General features: G+C 42.1%; 2 protein-coding genes across 3 annotated transcripts in view; one reads left to right on the top strand and one right to left on the bottom strand.

Moving 5' to 3' along the window:
• The window catches only part of c1galt1a (core 1 synthase, glycoprotein-N-acetylgalactosamine 3-beta-galactosyltransferase 1a), a 7,597-nt gene extending 2,242 nt beyond the window's left edge, over window positions 1–5,355 (bottom strand). Inside the window, exons 1-2 of the mRNA XM_029443304.1 lie at window positions 5,103–5,355; window positions 1–147 (exon numbers count right to left, since the gene is read on the bottom strand). The exon at window positions 1–147 is cut by the window's left edge and continues 527 nt beyond it. Of these exons, the coding sequence (XP_029299164.1) occupies window positions 1–147; window positions 5,103–5,241 (286 nt within the window). The 5' untranslated portion in view covers window positions 5,242–5,355. The remainder of the gene's footprint in view (window positions 148–5,102) is intronic.
• A 969-nt stretch (window positions 5,356–6,324) lies between these two features.
• On the top strand, window positions 6,325–17,062 carry sdhaf3 (succinate dehydrogenase complex assembly factor 3). 2 transcript variants are annotated; one of them, XM_029443840.1, is made up of 2 exons: window positions 6,325–6,683; window positions 16,714–17,062. In XM_029443840.1, exons 1-2 carry the CDS (start codon window positions 6,507–6,509, stop codon window positions 16,906–16,908), a joined length of 372 nt encoding a protein of 123 aa, XP_029299700.1. In that variant the 5' UTR covers window positions 6,325–6,506; the 3' UTR covers window positions 16,909–17,062. The 2 variants fall into 2 exon arrangements, with proteins under 2 accessions (XP_029299700.1, XP_029299699.1); XM_029443839.1 differs by lacking the exon at window positions 6,325–6,683 and adding an exon at window positions 15,908–16,150.
• Window positions 17,063–17,372: the final 310 nt, after the last annotated feature.

Raw genomic sequence — 17,372 nt, 5'->3', positions numbered from 1 at the left:
ACAGCACTTTGTTGCAGCGCTTGGCCCATGTCGCCTTGACGTGCTTGGTTCGGGTTTCCAAGTACATGGGCCCCGTCAGGATCCAGCACAAGATCCGTGTTGTGGAAGAAGAATTAGCTGCAGAGGTCTGGTTCTTAACTGGAGGAACTGGAGAACAAAAGCATCAGAAATGTTTAAACATGCGAGTTTAATACCCGAGGTTTATCAGTACAGTACACTTAGTTAGGGGAGTGGTTCCCAACCTTTTTCTATCGTCGAGTAAACCGACGACCCCTCACTAACGTTAAGAGACACATTTTATAGATATTTCATATGATATTCAATGCATAACAATAACAATGCAGATACACTGTACAATTCATCCAAATAGTGAAGCAATAACTGCAGGAAGTTTGTTTTGCATGAAGGCTCTGTGAATAAAGCAGCTTGTGTTCAGATCTTTACCGTGCTGTTAGCCGGCTCGGAATTTGTTCATAAACATACGAGTCTCTTGACATTCCTTGAATTAGTTTCACGATTTCTGCTTGACAGAATTTCCAGAATCTCATCGTTTTTATTAGACATTTTCATTGCCGTTTGTGTAAATGACCTTCCCCCTAAAATGTTGTTTTTTCCCAGTGTTATGCCCGCAGCGAAAAACATCCACAGCACGGGTTGCAGTGCATGTGGGAGAGGCTTGTGACTTCTTCACTACTGCGATGAAACATTCTCATAGTAATGTCGCCAACAATTTCTAATACAGTGAATACTGCGATTAACTTCGGGATCTTTGGGGAGCACCTTGAATGCTGCACAGGAGTCACACACCACAGCAGGACCAGAGAACCAGACTGTCTGGCTCTAAAAACACATTTCCTACTTGGTCAGAGTGTCGCACAAAAGGAGGCATGTTGTTGCAGAAGATCATACGATACATTTGTTGAAATAACTGCACTGAAGCTGCGTGATAACTACTGAAGTTCTATTTAAACATTTTATTTCATTCCAATGCATCTTAGATGTTCTCCTTTGTTAAACAATGTAAACTACCTCCGTGTTTGAAGGGTGATAAACATGTCTGGTGCCCTGCTTCTCTTCAGTGTCTGCAGGATAACTAATGTTTTCATTCTTCTGCTTTCAGCTGCCGGTGACAAAAGTCGAGAAATCTTGAAAGTAAATGGCGTTCCACTAAATTGGAAGAATCTCGTTTAGTCTGGTTAGATCATCTTAAAACGTATAAGAAGGCTCTCCGTAATGCAGAGCAGCTTATTACTCTTCCTTAATAGAAGAAAATAAGAACAACCCCAGGTTTCTTTTCAGCACTGTAGCCAGGCTGACAGAGAGCCACAGCTCTACAGAGCCTTCTGTTCCTGTATCTCTCAGTAGTGACGACTTCATGAGCTTCTTTAACCATAACATTATAATTATTAGAGACTAAATTAATCTCCTCCTGACCTCAATCAGTAACGACTTAACTTCAACCTCCGGAACCTTAAAAACATCTGTAACTCCTGAAATATATCTAGACTGTTTTACTCCAATCAACCTTAACCAACTAACTTCAACAATCTCATCGTCTAAGCATCAACCTGTCTTTTAGACCCGATTCCAACTAAACTGTTTAAAGAAGTTTTACCCTTAATTAACACCTCGTTATTAATATGATCAACCTGTCTCTATTATCTGGCTACGTACCACAATCCTTTAAAGTAGCTGTAATAAAACCACTTCTTAAAAAGCCTGGTCTTGATCCAGAGGTTTCAGCCAACTATAGGCCGATATCTAACCTTCCCTTTCTCTCTAAAATCCTTGAGAAAGCAGTCGCAAAACAGTTATGTGATTTTTTACATAATAATAGTTTATTTGAGGTTTTTCAATCTGGATTTAGAGTTCATCATAGCACAGAGACGGCACTGGTGAAAGTTGCCAATGACCTTCTGTTGGCATCAAACAAAGGACTTGTCTCTGCTCTTGTCTTGTTAGACCACAGTGCTGCTTTCGACACTGTTGATCAGGACATTCTACTACAGAGACTGGAACATTGTGTTGGCATAAAAGGAACCGCACTAAGCTGGTTCAAGTCCTATTTATCTGAGCGATCTCAATTTGTACTTGTCAACGATAAATCCTCCATGACAGCCAAAGTCAGTGTTGGAGTTCCGCAGGGTTCTGTACTTGGACCGATTCTATTCACCTTATATATATGCTTCCTTTGGGCAATATTATAAGGAACCACTCTATAAACTTTCATTGTTATGATGATGATACCCAATTATATCTATCAATTAAACCAGATGAAACCAATCAATTGGCTAAACTTCAAGCCTTAAGGACATAAAAACTCTGATGTCCTGCAACTTTTTGATGTTAAACAGACAAAACTGAAGTTACAGTATATCTCAAAAGTGAGTACACCCTTTAGATTTTTGCAAATATTCTGTTATATCCTTTCAGGGGATAACATTATCCTACTGAAACTTTGATATAACTTAAAGTAGTCAGTGTGCTGCTTGAATAACAGTATAGATTTATTGTCCTTTGAAAATTACTCAGTACACAGCTGTTAATGTCTAAACAGCTGGCAACAAAAGTGAGTACACCCCATAGTGAACATGTCTAAATTGTGCCCAAAGTGTCAATATTTTGTGTGACCACCATTGTTATCTAGCACTGCTTTAACCCTCCTGGGCATGGAATTCACCAGAGCTGCACAGGTTGCTTCTGGAATCTTCTTCCACTCCTCCACGACGACATCACGGAGCGCACGGATGTTGGACACCTTGCACTCCTCCACCTTCCTCTTGAGGATGCCCCACATGTGCTCAATTGGGTTTAGGTCTGGAGACATACTTGGCCAGTCCATCACCTTAACCTTCAGCTTCTTCAGCAAGGCCGTTGTCATCTTGGAGGTGTGTTTAGGGTCATTATCATGTTGGAAAACTGCCCTACGGCCCAGTTTCTGAAGAGAGGGGATCATGCTCTGCTGCAGGATGTCACAGTATATATTGGAATTCATGTGTCCCTCAATGAAATGCAGCTCCCCAGTGCCGGCAGCACTCATGCAGCCCCAGACCATGATGCTGCCACCACCATGCTTGACTGTAGGCAAAACACATTTGTCTCGGTACTCCTCACCAGGGTGCCGCCACACACGCCGGACACCATCTGACCCAAACAGGTTTATTTTGGTCTCATCAGACCACAGGACATGGTTCCAGTAACTCATGTTCTTGGATTCATTGTCTTCAGCAAACTGTTTGCGGGCTTTCTTATGCATCGGTTTCAGAAGGGGCTTCTGTCTGGGGCGACGGCCATACAAACCGATTTGATGCAGTGTGCGGCGTATGGTCTGGGCACTGACAGGCTGACATCCCACTTCTGCAACCTCTGCAGCAATGCTGGAAGCACTCGCACGTCTATTTTTGGAAACCAACCTCTGGATATGACGCTGAGCACGTGGACTCAACTTCTTTGGTCGACCCTGGCGAGGCCTGTTCCGAGTGGAACCTGTCCTGGAAAACCGCTGTATGATCTTAGCCGTGCTGCAACTCATTTTCATGGTGTTGGCAATCTTCTTATAGCCAAGGCCATCTTTGTGAAGCGCAATAATCCTTTTTTTCAGCCGCTCAGAGAGTTCCTTGCCATGAGGTGCCATGTTGTCCAGCATTCAGAGAGAATTGTGCCCAAAACACCAAATTTAACAGCCCTGCTTATCATTTACACCTGAATCCTTGTAACACTAACGAGTCACATGACACCAGGGCGGGAAAACAACATCATTGGGCACAATTAGGACATGTTCACTATGGGGTGTACTCACTTTTGTTGCCAGCTGTTTAGACATTAACAGCTGTGTACTGAGTAATTTTCAAAGGACAATAAATCTATACTGTTATTCAAGCAGCACACTGACTACTTTAAGTTATATCAAAGTTTCAGTAGGATAATGTTATCCCCTGAAAGGATATAACAGAATATTTGCAAAAATCTAAAGGGTGTACTCACTTTTGAGATATACTGTATTATGCTTGGCCCTAAACGCCTCCGAAACGCATTTTCTAATGACATAGAAGCTCTGGATGGCATTAACTTGGCCTCCAGCACCACTGTAAGGAATCTTGGCATCATCTTTGATCAAGATCTGTCGTTTAACTCCCACATAAAACAAATCTCAAGGACTGCCTTCTTTCATCTACGTAACATTGCAAACATAACATCCTGTCTCAAAATGATGCAGAAAAACTAGTCCATGCATTTGTTACTTCAAGGCTGGATTACTGCAACTCATTGTTATCAGGTTGTCCCAAAAAGTTGCTTAAGACTCTTCAGTTGATCCAAAATGCAGCGGCACGTGTATTGACTAGAACAAGGAAACGGGATCATATTACTCCTGTCTTAGCTGCTCTGCACTGGCTCCCGGTAAAATACAGTAGTACTGTACTGTAGGTTCTCTTCAAAGAGTTTCAGGTCTACCTCCATCTCGCCACAACAAGACGGCCCACCAAGGGGCATAACCGTGCCAACATGGACCAATGAGGGACGACGACACCCTTCTGTAGAGAATATAGCAAAATGTTTATGATGTTTTTGCACCACTTTAACCAACAGACAGCTAACTGGCTCTTTATTGATTCAGACTGTGGACTTGGTGTGTGAAAGTGTCCTCGGCTGAGGGTATTTTTGAAATGCTGTCATCATCACTTTAAATAAATAAGTATCTTGATCAACTAGAAGTTTACTGGATTCATTTGAAAGAATGAATGAAAGACAATCACAGCGCCCTTTGGGCTTCAAAACCCAACAGTTCCTACCATGGTAAATCATTGTTAATAATCATTGTGAAGAATAATTCACATTAACATATGAATATTTATTATTAATGATAATATTATCATTAATTAAAGGTGAACAGTGCAATTATGTCATTCAGGAAGTTTGTATGAAACAAGTTACGCAGCTCAAACAACAGAAGGATTCAGGATCACTCACAAGGAAGTAAAAAAAAAAAAAAAAAAAAGACACGTTCAAGAAAGTATTCAATCGTACAAGCAAAGACCAGATCAACCAGAAACCAAATGCATGAGCAAAAGTAAATTAAATAAACTATTGTGAATCATCCCGACCTGTGTGACGACCGTACTGATGCTCCACAGGCTTCATGGAGTACACGGCTGTGGAGCTCGCGCTCAGCAGAACCCGAAGAGAAACGAATCCGAGCAACATTCCAGAAGTGAAGAGCAAAGAAGACATGAAGCGAGTCATCCTCCCGAGACACCGACACCGAGACCTCTCGGACCGCTGCTCCGACCTGCGCCGTGCCGGAAGTTCAATTAATACCCGCTACCTGCTCTTCATCTCCTCGTGCTGTTTCCACTGAGTCCGATCCAATCAGGTGGAGCTTCAAGAAACATCCTCACCTCAGAGAGGGGGGGGTAACAGGTGGAGCAGCAGGACGAAGAGGAAGAGGAGGAGGAGTAGGAGGAGGAGGAGTAGGAGGAGGAAAGAGGAGGAAGAGGGAGGAGGAGGAAGAGAAGAGGGAGGAAGAGGAGGAGGGAAGAGAGGAATGAGGAAGAGGAGGAGGAGAGGAGGAGGAGGGGAGGAGGAAGAAGAGGAAGAGAAGAGGAGGAGGAGTAGGAGAGGAGGAGGAGGGGAAGAGGAGGAGGAGGAAGAAGAGGAGGAAGAAGAAGAGAGGAGGAGGAGGGAGGAGGAAGAGGAGGAGGAGGAGGAGGGAGAAGAGGAGGAAAGGAAGAAGAGGAGGAGGAGGAGGAGGAGGAGGGGAGGAAGTAGGAGAGGAAAGAGGAGGAGGAGTAAGAGGAGGAGGAGAAGAGAGGAGGAGGAGGAGGAGGAGGAAGAGTAGGAAGAAGAGGAGGAGGAGGAAGGAGGAAAAGAGGAGGAGGAGAGAGGAGGAGGAGGAGGAGGAAGAGGAAGAGGAGGAAGATGTTTTAATGTGAATGGGAGTTACCTGGTTAAATAAAGGTTTGTCATTAAAGAACAGTTGTAATGAAGATGTTTGAGATGATGACATCATTACATCTGAATGTCTTCTTCTCTGTTAAAAAGCTTATGTAGAATATTATATTATATATATTACTCCTCTATTCATTCATTCATTTCTTTATCAAGCGTTACATATATAATGCACGTGTTGAGTACTTTTATTTTAAAAGCAGGCTTTGTCAAATATATTACTTATTACATTTTTAAAAGGGTAAACTAGTAATCTGTAACCTATTGCATTTTAAAAGTAGATTCCCATAAATGATTTATTAACTATATTTTATATTCTTTTCTTCTTCCGCTCCAGTCCGGCAGGTGGCGGTGATGCGCCCGTTAGCGAGTTCAAACACCAGAAGAAGAAGAATCACTTCCGGGATAAACAAGGACATGTGTTAAATAAGTATCCTTGTGAATGTCTGTCTCCAGCCTGCACACCGTCCTGTCCGTCACTGGGGGAGGAACTGACAGCTGTTAGAAGTTGTATTTAAACACACCTGTTAGAAAAGTGTTAGTTAGCGTTACTCGACTTTATGGCGGCTTCTGCTCATGTCTCCAAAGTGCGCTCCTTGTACAAGAGGATCCTGGTGCTGCACCGGTTCCTGCCGATAGATTTAAGAGCCCTCGGGGACCAGTATCTGAAAGACGAGTTCAGAAGACACAAAGCTGCATCCTCCTCCGAGGTGAAGAGCTTCATGACGGAGTGGGAGGTAAAACATGTCACTCTCACACGGCGCACTAACCAAACCCCATTCATCAATCTCTCAATTTAAGGTTTCCATGAGTGTTGATGCCGGTACACTTCACTCCACACTTCCATCCATTTCACAATGAATGTACTGCACACCAACATAATGTCCAGCTTCGTTATGATGCATTGACTTCGTCATTCTCAGACTCTTATGGAACATGTAGACCAGGGGTCGGGAACCTATGGCTCTTTCGATGACGCGATATGGCTCTGACATCTTTTAACATGATTAACAAGTAATAAATAAGTATACTGTGTCATTTTACGGATTGCTGATCAGTACACTCGGCAAAGTCTCTCAGTTGATCAGCAGAATGCTGTCGGGAACACAGATGGAGATGTGTGTCAGTGTTTGGAAACACGCAGTGACCAAAGTTTCCTTCTGCACCAGAGTCTCCCACAGGCAGCTCACATCACACATGTCTGTGATCACACACACACAGGGTGATCACACACATGTCTGTGATCACAGACATGTGTGTGATCACAGACATGTGTGTGATCACCCTGAAGCTGCAGGTTTAACAGTGAGATGCTTCGTTGTGTCACACACACAGTCCGGCTCACATGGTCCCAGAGATCTGTGCTGTGTTTCTCTTTGCTTTCCAAAAACTTTCATTGCATTCACACATTTAGATTCTTCCTCAAATGTGTCCCCCGTGGTTGTGCCATGCATTGATTTAAAACCGGCAGGCCAGGTATGACAGACATGATATGTTCTCGCAGGCCGGATATATTCATCAAAAAATGCAAGCATAAAGTTGCGTTCAAATGTATTAAATATATGGCTCTCAAGGAAATGCATAACACAATATTTGGCTTTTATGGCTCTCCCAGCCAAACAGGTTCCCGACCCCTGATGTAGACTATGGTGGACTCGGGTATTAAAGTGCTGCCGAATTCACAACAAGGCTGTACATTCTTTAAATGTATCACATCGTTTTTACATTGCATTTGCAGATTAATAAGGATAGCTCATAGTGTACTTAGAAAATACTGTAATCAGCTCTAAAATGATGAGTCGATGGACAGAACATTAATGGCCAAATATTTGGTTAATCAATTCATCGTTTAAGTGATTTTTCATGCAGAAATTTCAGAAAAAGCTGTTTTCAGCCTCAAAAATGGAAAATTCTCTGTTTATATATAATATTAAAGTGAATATCTTTAAGTTTCGGACGATACAAGACATTTAAAGACATCACCTATGTATTATAGAGCAATCAAAGTAAATAATCAGCAGATTAATTGATAGTGAAAGCACCCGGACCTGTTGTCAGTGATCTGATCTTTGATGCATTGCAGTGTTGTGTCAGTCCATCGCCACATGATGGCAGAGCAGCTTCATCCATCCGTCGTCTACCACTTAGAGCAGCTTCATCCATCCGTCGTCTACCACTTAGAGCAGCTTCAGTGAACAGGAAAGTGACATGAAGGCAACGTTTACTGAATATTCATAGTTTTCAGCTACACGGTCACAGTGTACGTCTGGTCACTAATCAACACGTGTGATTGTTTATTATCTGGGAGATCCTCAGACTGTCGGTGTGTGGGATAGAGAGAGCCGAGCCCACCCATTAAATATATTATATTATATATTGTATATATATATAATATAATATAATATTATATCATATACATAGATCATCAGATCATAATTATCATTATTATCATGTGAACAGAGATAACTTATGTTGTGATTTGAAATATCCTGAATTAATAAGTACACATTATTATTTACAGTAACTCAGGACATTATTGTATTGAATTAATAAAAACATGTAAAACTAGAATAGCAGACGTCTGCCAAGGCCAATGGTGCATTCAGGTGCTCCTCGAAAAGAATCAGAATCAGAATCTGGTTTCTTGCCAAGCAGGGTTTCACATACAAGGAATCGGCTTTGGTGTGTAATGGTGCAAACATAAACACAGGAGGAGAAATACAGAAGAATACAAATATAGAAAAAAGAATGTACAGAATGTAATGAGAAATATGTGCAGTATATTTTAATTCCATTTAAATTAAAGTGTTGCTGTGCAGAGGATGTATGTTCCGCGGCTGCAGTCCCAAGTCTTCAGTGTGTTCGTGAGCTTTAAGTCACAATGTGGAAACATGGACGCTGAAGAGAAGATGTTTTATTGTGCGTTTAATTCACAGTTGATATGTTTCAGTTGTTGTTCGGACGTTAGGTTTGGAGCTCATAATTCCGACACCCCATGAACGCAGCACAAATGCATCTGACGATTTTAATGAAAGATAATTTCCACCCTGTGATTTGGGTTCTGCTTCGGCTCTCCTCCAGGCTGCTTCAGCTTCGTGCTTCGTGAACATTGGACCGTAGTTTTTCGGTGATCAGCTGAAAGTCAGTTTACTGGTGTGGTCCAGGAGCGTGCGCTGCCTCCGCTTTGTGATTGTTTTGGGTTATTACAATAATTACAACATTAAAACACCAGGAGACCTGATGAGCTGATGGGGGGGGGGGGGGGGGGCAGTTTATATACAACTCGGCCTCCAGTTCCCAAAATAATCATGAGAGTTTGCCAGGTTCTTTGATGTCACTACTGGGAGGTTGGGGGGGGCAGCCAGTGTATCTAATGAAGATGGAGACTGCAGCTGAAACCCTGAGAGATCTCTTTGCGTTGATGCTTTGTTTTCTAAACCAGAGTCCAGTCGCATTGGTTCCCCCCAGGGGACGAGTGTCACATCTACATGCTGCTTTGGCTGTATTTCAAATGGAAACATTTTGAGGCAAAACCTAATTTGACTAAAACCTCAGGGAAGCGTTCATGTCTGCGTTGGTTGGAAGAGTGACAGTGAGGTCTTTGTCTAATACTGTCGCATCGAGCCAAACCAACAACAACAACCAAAGTGGTCCACGATGAGTTGAGAGGAACACCTGAGCTGCATGTGGACAGATACTGTTAGTTTTAATGGACCCTGGTCTGAAGCCAACAGAACACTTTTCTGATTCAGACGGTGAGCCGACAACTATGAGGGGAAATCCCAGACAGCTATTAGTATTGACTGAAATGTCCTGAATGTGCAGAAAAGTAGAAAACTACCAAACTAGAGTTGGTACATATGGCCAATGTTTGCTTCCAGCAGAACGTTTGGTATCAGTGTCGTGTATAAACAGGTTTAATCGTATGCAAATGCTTCATAGCACTTACACTGAGCCAGCTGTCTGATGGAGGTTGTGCTGTTTGCCCCTTGTGCAGGTCCAGAGTTTGGGCCAAACGGCTCATTAATACGCCGACATGACGTGTGGCGTTCACAGTTCAGAGCTTTGTGAGCAGCGACAGCTGCAGGAGCTTCATGGGAGATAAAGTCCAGCGGGCAGATGAAGCTTTCTTTAATTGTATATCGTGGCTTCAGTGAGCCGTATATATTGCATATAAATCTTTCCATATTATCAATGAAGGCCTTTATGAGCTTCTGCTGAGGGACCAGACGATGAATGAGTCAGACGAGGGTATACAGGGGACATTGATCAATGCGTTTCTATTGTCATTGTAGAGACAGGCAGATACTTAAACACTGTCTGCGTGGTTAACCAATCAGCACCCTGCTGTCCTCTGTATTTATTCATTAGGTCACGCAATAAGACGAGCTGATAGGGAGTTAAAGAGCGCCCCCTGCTGGAACACAAACTACTTCAAACAATCAGTTAAACTTCATTTATTTATAAAGTGCCTTTCGTGCAAAGTTGCAAAAAGGTGCTTAACAATAGAATGAACATGACGCAGACAAAAGAGGGTTGAGAAAAGATTCAGAAAGTCAATTCCGATGGAGAGAACTCTAAAGCAAAAAGATGTTTTAAGATTTAGTTTAAACACTAAAGAGGACTTCAGGTCGGGCCGACGAGCTCTGCTTGATTTTAACAGGTCATTTCAATTTAAATGGATTTTAGGTGGATAATAAACTTTATTTTCTACATGCTGGTCAGAATTTTGACGTAAAAAACAATTGAAGGGAGTTTCAATGTTTATGTTGTTGGTCTATGCAAAGATCCAGACGTGGCGTGTCACCACTGGAGCAGCACTGATGTCGACTATTTGCAACCACACAACAGATTTGCATCGATTTGGCTTCGTTTGCATTTGTCGAGAGTGTGTTGCGCCAGTGGAGCGTTGCCTGCACGCGGTCATGTGATTAGTTCTGCTTTCTACATTTGCTTGCGGTGCTCAGCTGGTTTATTGCAGGTAAAAATGAAAGATAACAGAAGTGCTGATGGAGACGGCTGGAAGAAGATTTTAAAGAGGAAATGTTTCATCTGTATCAAAACAATAAATTGTGGTTAGGACTATAAGATGGTCAATCTTACAATAGGTATAGTTATAGGTAGTTATAGTTATAGTTAGTTATATGTATAGCTATAGGTAGTATAGGTAGTTATAGTTATGGGTAGTTATAGGTATAGATAGTTATAGGTATAGTTATAGATAGTTATGGGTAGTTATAGTTGGGTAAAGTTATTGTTATGGATAGTTATAGGTATAGTTATAGGCAGTTATAGGTAGTTATGGGTAGTTATAGGTAGTTATAGGTATAGTTATAGGTAGGTATAGTTATAGGTAGTTAAAGTTATTGTTATGGATAGTTATAGGTATAGTTATAGGTAGTTATAGTTATATATAGGTATACTTATAGTTATAGGTATACGTATAGTTATAGGTATACTATAGTTGTAGGTGCAATTATAGTTGTATCTTATTACATTACAGGTCATTTAGCAGACGCTCTTATCCAGAGCGACCTCTAAAGTGAACTAAGTACAGGGACAGTCTCCCTAGTTATAGGTGTTGTTGTATTTGTAGGTATATGTATAGTTATAGTTATAGGTGTAGTTGTAGTTATAGGTGTAGTTGTAGTTATAGGTGTAGGTGTAGTTGAAGTTATAGGTGTAGTTGTAGTTATAGGTATAGTTATAGTTGTAGTTATAGTTGTAGTTATAGGTGTAGTTGTAGGTATAGTTGTAGTTATAGGTGTAGTTATAGTTGTAGTTGTAGTTGTAGGTGTAGTTGTAGTTGTAGGTATAGTTGTAGGTGTAGTTGTAGTTATAGGTGTAGTTGTAGTTATAGGTGTAGTTGTAGTTGTAGTTATAGTGGTAGTTGTAGGTGTAGTTGTAGGTGTTGTTGTAGTTATAGGTGTAGTTGTAGTTATAGGTATAGTTGTTATAGTTGTAGTTATAGGTGTAGTTGTAGGTATAGGTGTAGTTATAGGTGTAGTTGTAGTTATAGGTGTAGTTGTAGTTATAGGATAGTTGTTATAGGTGTATGTTATAGGTGTAGTTGTAGGTGTAGTTGTAGGTGTAGTTGTAGGATAATTGTAGTTATAGTTGTAGTTATAGGTGTAGGTATAGTTGTAGTTATAGGTGTAGTTGTAGTTACAGGTGTAGTTGTAGTTATAGGTGTAGTTGTAGTTACAGGTGTAGTTGTAGTTATAGGTGTAGTTGTAGTTATAGGTGTAGTTGTAGTTATAGGTGTAGTTGTAGTTATAGTGGTAGTTGTAGATGTAGTTGTAGGTATAGGTGTAGTTGTAGTTATAGGTATAGTTGTTATAGTTGTAGTTATAGGTGTAGTTGTAGTTATAGGTGTAGTTATAGGTGTAGTTGTAGTTATAGTGGTAGTTGTAGGTATAGGTGTAGTTGTAGTTGTAGGTATAGTTGTAGTTGTAGGTATAGTGGTAGTTATAGGTATAGTGGTAGTTGTAGGTATAGTGGTAGTTGTAGGTGTAGTTGTAGTTATAGGTGTAGTTATAGGTGTAGTTGTAGTTATAGTGGTAGTTGTAGGTATAGTTGTAGTTGTAGGTATAGTTGTAGTTGTAGGTATAGTTGTAGTTATAGGTATAGTGGTAGTTGTAGGTATAGTGGTAGTTGTAGGTATAGTTGTAGGTATAGTGGTAGTTATAGGTATAGTGGTAGTTGTAGGTATAGTGGTAGTTATAGGTATAGTTGTAGTTGTAGGTATAGTGGTAGTTGTAGGTATAGTTGTAGTTATAGGTATAGTTGTAGTTATAGGTTACATGTAATTTAATGTGTATTTCTGATTATATAATAGTCTCTATGAAATAAGTACAGGGTTTTATATTCTCCTTTTGTGACTGAAACACCGAAAACCAAAACTATTTTCTCATTTTATTAAGAACTTTAGTTTCAAGTGTAATTATAGAGAATAAATAAATATAAGAACATTATAACAATGCATGTGGTCATTGTCTGTACTTGCTAAGCTGAGAAGTATACTTCATATTTGATATACGTATGTAATATATGTGATGTTCTGTGCAAAAGCATTTCAGTTACAGAGAACATCAATAACAGTTTATTCTTACTTTTGAAATTGCAGAGAGGAGTGTTTCATTTAGATGCAAATACAATAATTACATTAATTAGGGTTAGCTTTAGCTTCATTAGCTTTAATAAAACAGATTATTCTGCTTGGGGTCCAATCACACACCACATTAATAGACCATGAAAATGTAATTCCCCTACGCCGTACCCATTTACACCAATCAGCTGCTGAGAACGCACCAAATCGTATCCTGTAATAAGTGTAGCAGAGCTGCAGCAACACAAACTCTCCTCGTCCTCCTTTCCTTTCAAAACGAGGGACATCTCCTCTGTAAAATACAGAGCAGTGAGTACAGACGAGCAGCGAGCCGAGTGTTCAGCGTGTAATCCATTTATCGCCGAGGCACTTACGGTCTCTGCTCCGTTGGGCCAAACAAGCTTCCCCCAAAGAGACTGAGAGAAATGTGTTTGCAGGAAGTAAAAGATGGAGAATAATGACATGACAGCAGATAAACAGCTGTACACGATGTGCTGCAACATTTCTAAATATCAGAAATTACAAAGCTATATTGAAAACTGACCATTTAACAGTTTACATGACTCAGTGTTTGGTACTTGGGGAAGATGAAGAGGACACTGTAAAGCCTCATTGATGTTGCACTTAAGTAAATCTCTGTATTTTACCAGTCGGGGTATTTCAGAGTCACTCGCACCGCTGACCCCAATTAAATGTTTACTTCTGCTCACAAATGTTCAGAAGCAGCAGGCGGAGCCGGACAAAACGGGAACAACAGTGAAGTCAATGCAGAAGAGTCTTAAACCTGCATCATCTCTAACATCCAGCAGGAGGAGACTCCTCTGTAACATCCAGCAGGAGGAGACTCCTCTGTAACATCCAGCAGCAGGAGGAGACTCCTCTGTAACATCCAGCAGGAGGAGACTCCTCTGTAACATCCAGCAGCAGGAGACTCCTCTGTAACATCCAGCAGGAGACTCCTCTGTAACATCCAGCAGGAGGAGACTCCTCTGTAACATCCAGCAGGAGGAGACTCCTCTGTAACATCCAGCAGGAGACTCCTCTGTAACATCCAGCAGCAGGAGACTCCTCTGTAACATCCAGCAGGAGACTCCTCTGTAACATCCAGCAGGAGGAGACTCCTCTGTAACATCCAACAGGAGGAGACTCCTCTGTAACATCCAGCAGCAGGAGACTCCTCTGTAACATCCAGCAGGAGGAGACTCCTCTGTAACATCCAGCAGAAGGAGACTCCTCTGTAACATCCAACAGGAGGAGACTCCTCTGTAACATCCAGCAGCAGGAGACTCCTCTGTAACATCCAGCAGGAGGAGACTCCTCTGTAACATCCAGCAGGAGACTCCTCTGTAACATCCAGCAGGAGGAGACTCCTCTGTAACATCCAGCAGGAGGAGACTCCTCTGTAACATCCAGCAGGAGGAGACTCCTCTGTAACATCCAACAGGAGGAGACTCCTCTGTAACATCCAGCAGCAGGAGACTCCTCTGTAACATCCAGCAGGAGGAGACTCCTCTGTAACATCCAGCAGAAGGAGACTCCTCTGTAACATCCAGCAGGAGACTCCTCTGTAACATCCAGCAGGAGAAGACTCCTCTGTAACATCCAGCAGGAGACTCCTCTGTAACATCCAGCAGGAGACTCCTCTGTAACATCCAGCAGGAGACTCCTCTGTAACATCCAGCAGGAGGAGACTCCTCTGTAACATCCAGCAGGAGGAGACTCCTCTGTAACATCCAGCAGGAGGAGACTCCTCTGTAACATCCAGCAGGAGGAGACTCCTCTGTAACATCCAACAGGAGGAGACTCCTCTGTAACATCCAGCAGGAGACTCCTCTGTAACATCCAGCAGGAGGAGACTCCTCTGTAACATCCAGCAGGAGACTCCTCTGTAACATCCAGCAGGAGGAGACTCCTCTGTAACATCCAGCAGGAGGAGACTCCTCTGTAACATCCAGCAGCAGGAGACTCCTCTGTAACATCCAGCAGGAGGAGACTCCTCTGTAACATCCAGCAGGAGACTCCTCTGTAACATCCAGCAGCAGGAGACTCCTCTGTAACATCCAGCAGGAGGAGACTCCTCTGTAACATCCAGCAGGAGGAGACTCCTCTGTAACATCCAGCAGGAGGAGACTCCTCTGTAACATCCAGCAGGAGGAGACTCCTCTGTAACATCCAGTAGGAGGAGACTCCTCTGGTTGTATAGAAGTCTATGAGAAAATGTTTCTTCTTCTCTCTTGATTTATTTCCTCAGTCACATTTTCCTGATGAGTTTATGTCTCAATCTGTAGTTTCAAGTCTTCTTCAACATGTTCATTTCGTAACTTCTGGAAACATTTACAGTAAAATAAAGGATAAAGCAGCGTCTGTTTAGGGCGGGGCTACCTGTGATTGACAGGTTGCTACTACGGTGTTCATGTTTTCTCTTTCAAATGTCTTGTTCAGTGCTCGTGGTGCGTTGCTCCACCCTCTTGTCACTTCTGCTTCCAAAAAAACAAAATGAAGACAAGCTCGTGCTTCAGATACCACAAACAACAAGAACAAACAACAAAGAGTCCACAAACCACTTCTTATAAACAGTATGTGGTTCAAACCAAAGAAAATAATTGCACATTAAAAGGATACTGTACTGACGTCTGTGACTTCCCCAGAAAAGACGCACTTTTTAATTCAGATATTTTCAGATTTTATTTACATAAAACCAAAATGATGATGAAGTTAATGTTTCGGCTGCTGATGAAGAACATACGTTTACTCTCCCAGACTTCTCCAATAAGTCCTTGAATGATGAAGTAAAAAGTATGATTGTGCGTTTCCCTTTAAGAAGCCTCGGGGAGGACGGTCCTCTTGGCAGACCCTCCACAGAATCACATGATGTGCAGGATCTCTCAGATCAATGGCTTCTTATTGCTGAACAGTGAAAGTGTTCCAAAAGCCCACGATGCTTTGCAACACATGAGACATCCACCGTATGCTCTTTGTTCAAATGATGGATGTCTCTTCAGCAGGGGAACAGACGGAGGTGGTCTGGCTCAGGATGATTCACAGACGGCTTTGACTCATCACACACGGGCGGAGGTTAACGAGACGGTTCATCCTGTAAGAAGAGGAGATTTATGTGCACAGATTGGACCTGAGCATCTCTAATGCTGTAAATTAAAGAACGTAACCTTGAATTTACTATAAGTCAACCATCACTTAATGTGTGTGTCAGTCCCGTGACTCGGATCCAAACCAGAAGGTTATGGGTTCTTCCTCGGCCCGTGCTGTCGACTATATTTAGCCCTATATTTTAATTTGCACTATTTTATGTCTTTACATTCTCACTTTGCTTTACTTGCATATAAGATATAATAATAATAATAATAATAATAATAATAATAAGTATATTCCCTTTACTCTGTGACTCAAGTCCACCTGCTGAAGATGTAAATCTTTAAGAACAGCTCATAAACAACTTTTTAAAATGCTCAGTAATAAAGTCAAACGGGAGGAAGTAGTGCATTTGTCGGGACTACTTTCTGCAGCGGATTAATCCACATTTGGAGCTGTAGTGAGTATTTGGGGCAGCAGGGCGGTGTTTGTGAGATTGAGTCAAAAATAAACTGCATGATGTGTTTAATGACTTCTGCTTTTCCTGTCTGTGTGTTTATCCCCTGCAGAACTACAAGGACACCCTGCAGACTCAGGTGCTGGAGTCGGCGAGGGGGCAGCTCAGCTCAGTCAAGTTCGGCTCCCACCTTCCGGAGGGGGAGCTCGGCAACTTCCAGGGAGACCAGATAGGCCAACTGTACGAACTCATGCTGGAATCCACCAAATCCAGCAGACAGTTTGACATCCAGGAGGACGGAAAGTGAACACGCAGAACACGCAGAACACGCAGAACACGCAGAACACGCTCTGATGGAGTCAGACCTTTTACATTCCCTCTGAGTGCTTCAGATTAGAAGTGGTACTCAAAGGGAGACGAGAGGCTTTTAAGTATATTATATTAAAGTGCTGTGTAATAGCTCTGTGCTCCTGTGCTTGTCTTTTTTATGAAAATGAAAATGCCCCCCCACAGGTGCATCAAGGTGGCACTAATTAGTTTAGTGTCGGCTCTTCTTTGCATGAACACACGTGTGACTTCATGGCCCCGAGACGCATCTCCTCTGCATTCTCTCTGCCTCTCTGTCCACACGACACGATGAGCTGCTTCTGAAGTCCGCTCACGGTCGCTGCCTCTCAGAGTTCAGACATTACAATTGATTTCTCCATTTCTCCATACAATGAATCTGAATCATAACGCATGACGGAGTGTTCGTCCTGCGCCGCTCCCGAT

Source organism: Cottoperca gobio, chromosome 11 (assembly GCF_900634415.1).
Source record: "Cottoperca gobio chromosome 11, fCotGob3.1, whole genome shotgun sequence".
Lineage (NCBI taxonomy): Eukaryota > Metazoa > Chordata > Actinopteri > Perciformes > Bovichtidae > Cottoperca > Cottoperca gobio.
The sequence above is the reverse complement of the archived record's forward strand: the minus strand, read 5'-3'. Positions and strand labels throughout refer to the sequence as shown.

What these genes read in the sequence shown, in the direction of transcription:
- sdhaf3 (XM_029443839.1), top strand. Translation starts at nt 15,923, where the DNA reads ATGATGTGCAGGATCTCTCAGATCAATGGCTTCTTATTGCTGAACAGT. An exon ending in TTAACGAGACGGTTCATCCT is followed by an intron (nt 16,151 to 16,713) that starts GTAAGAAGAGGA and finishes TATCCCCTGCAG; the next exon opens with AACTACAAGGACACCCTGCA.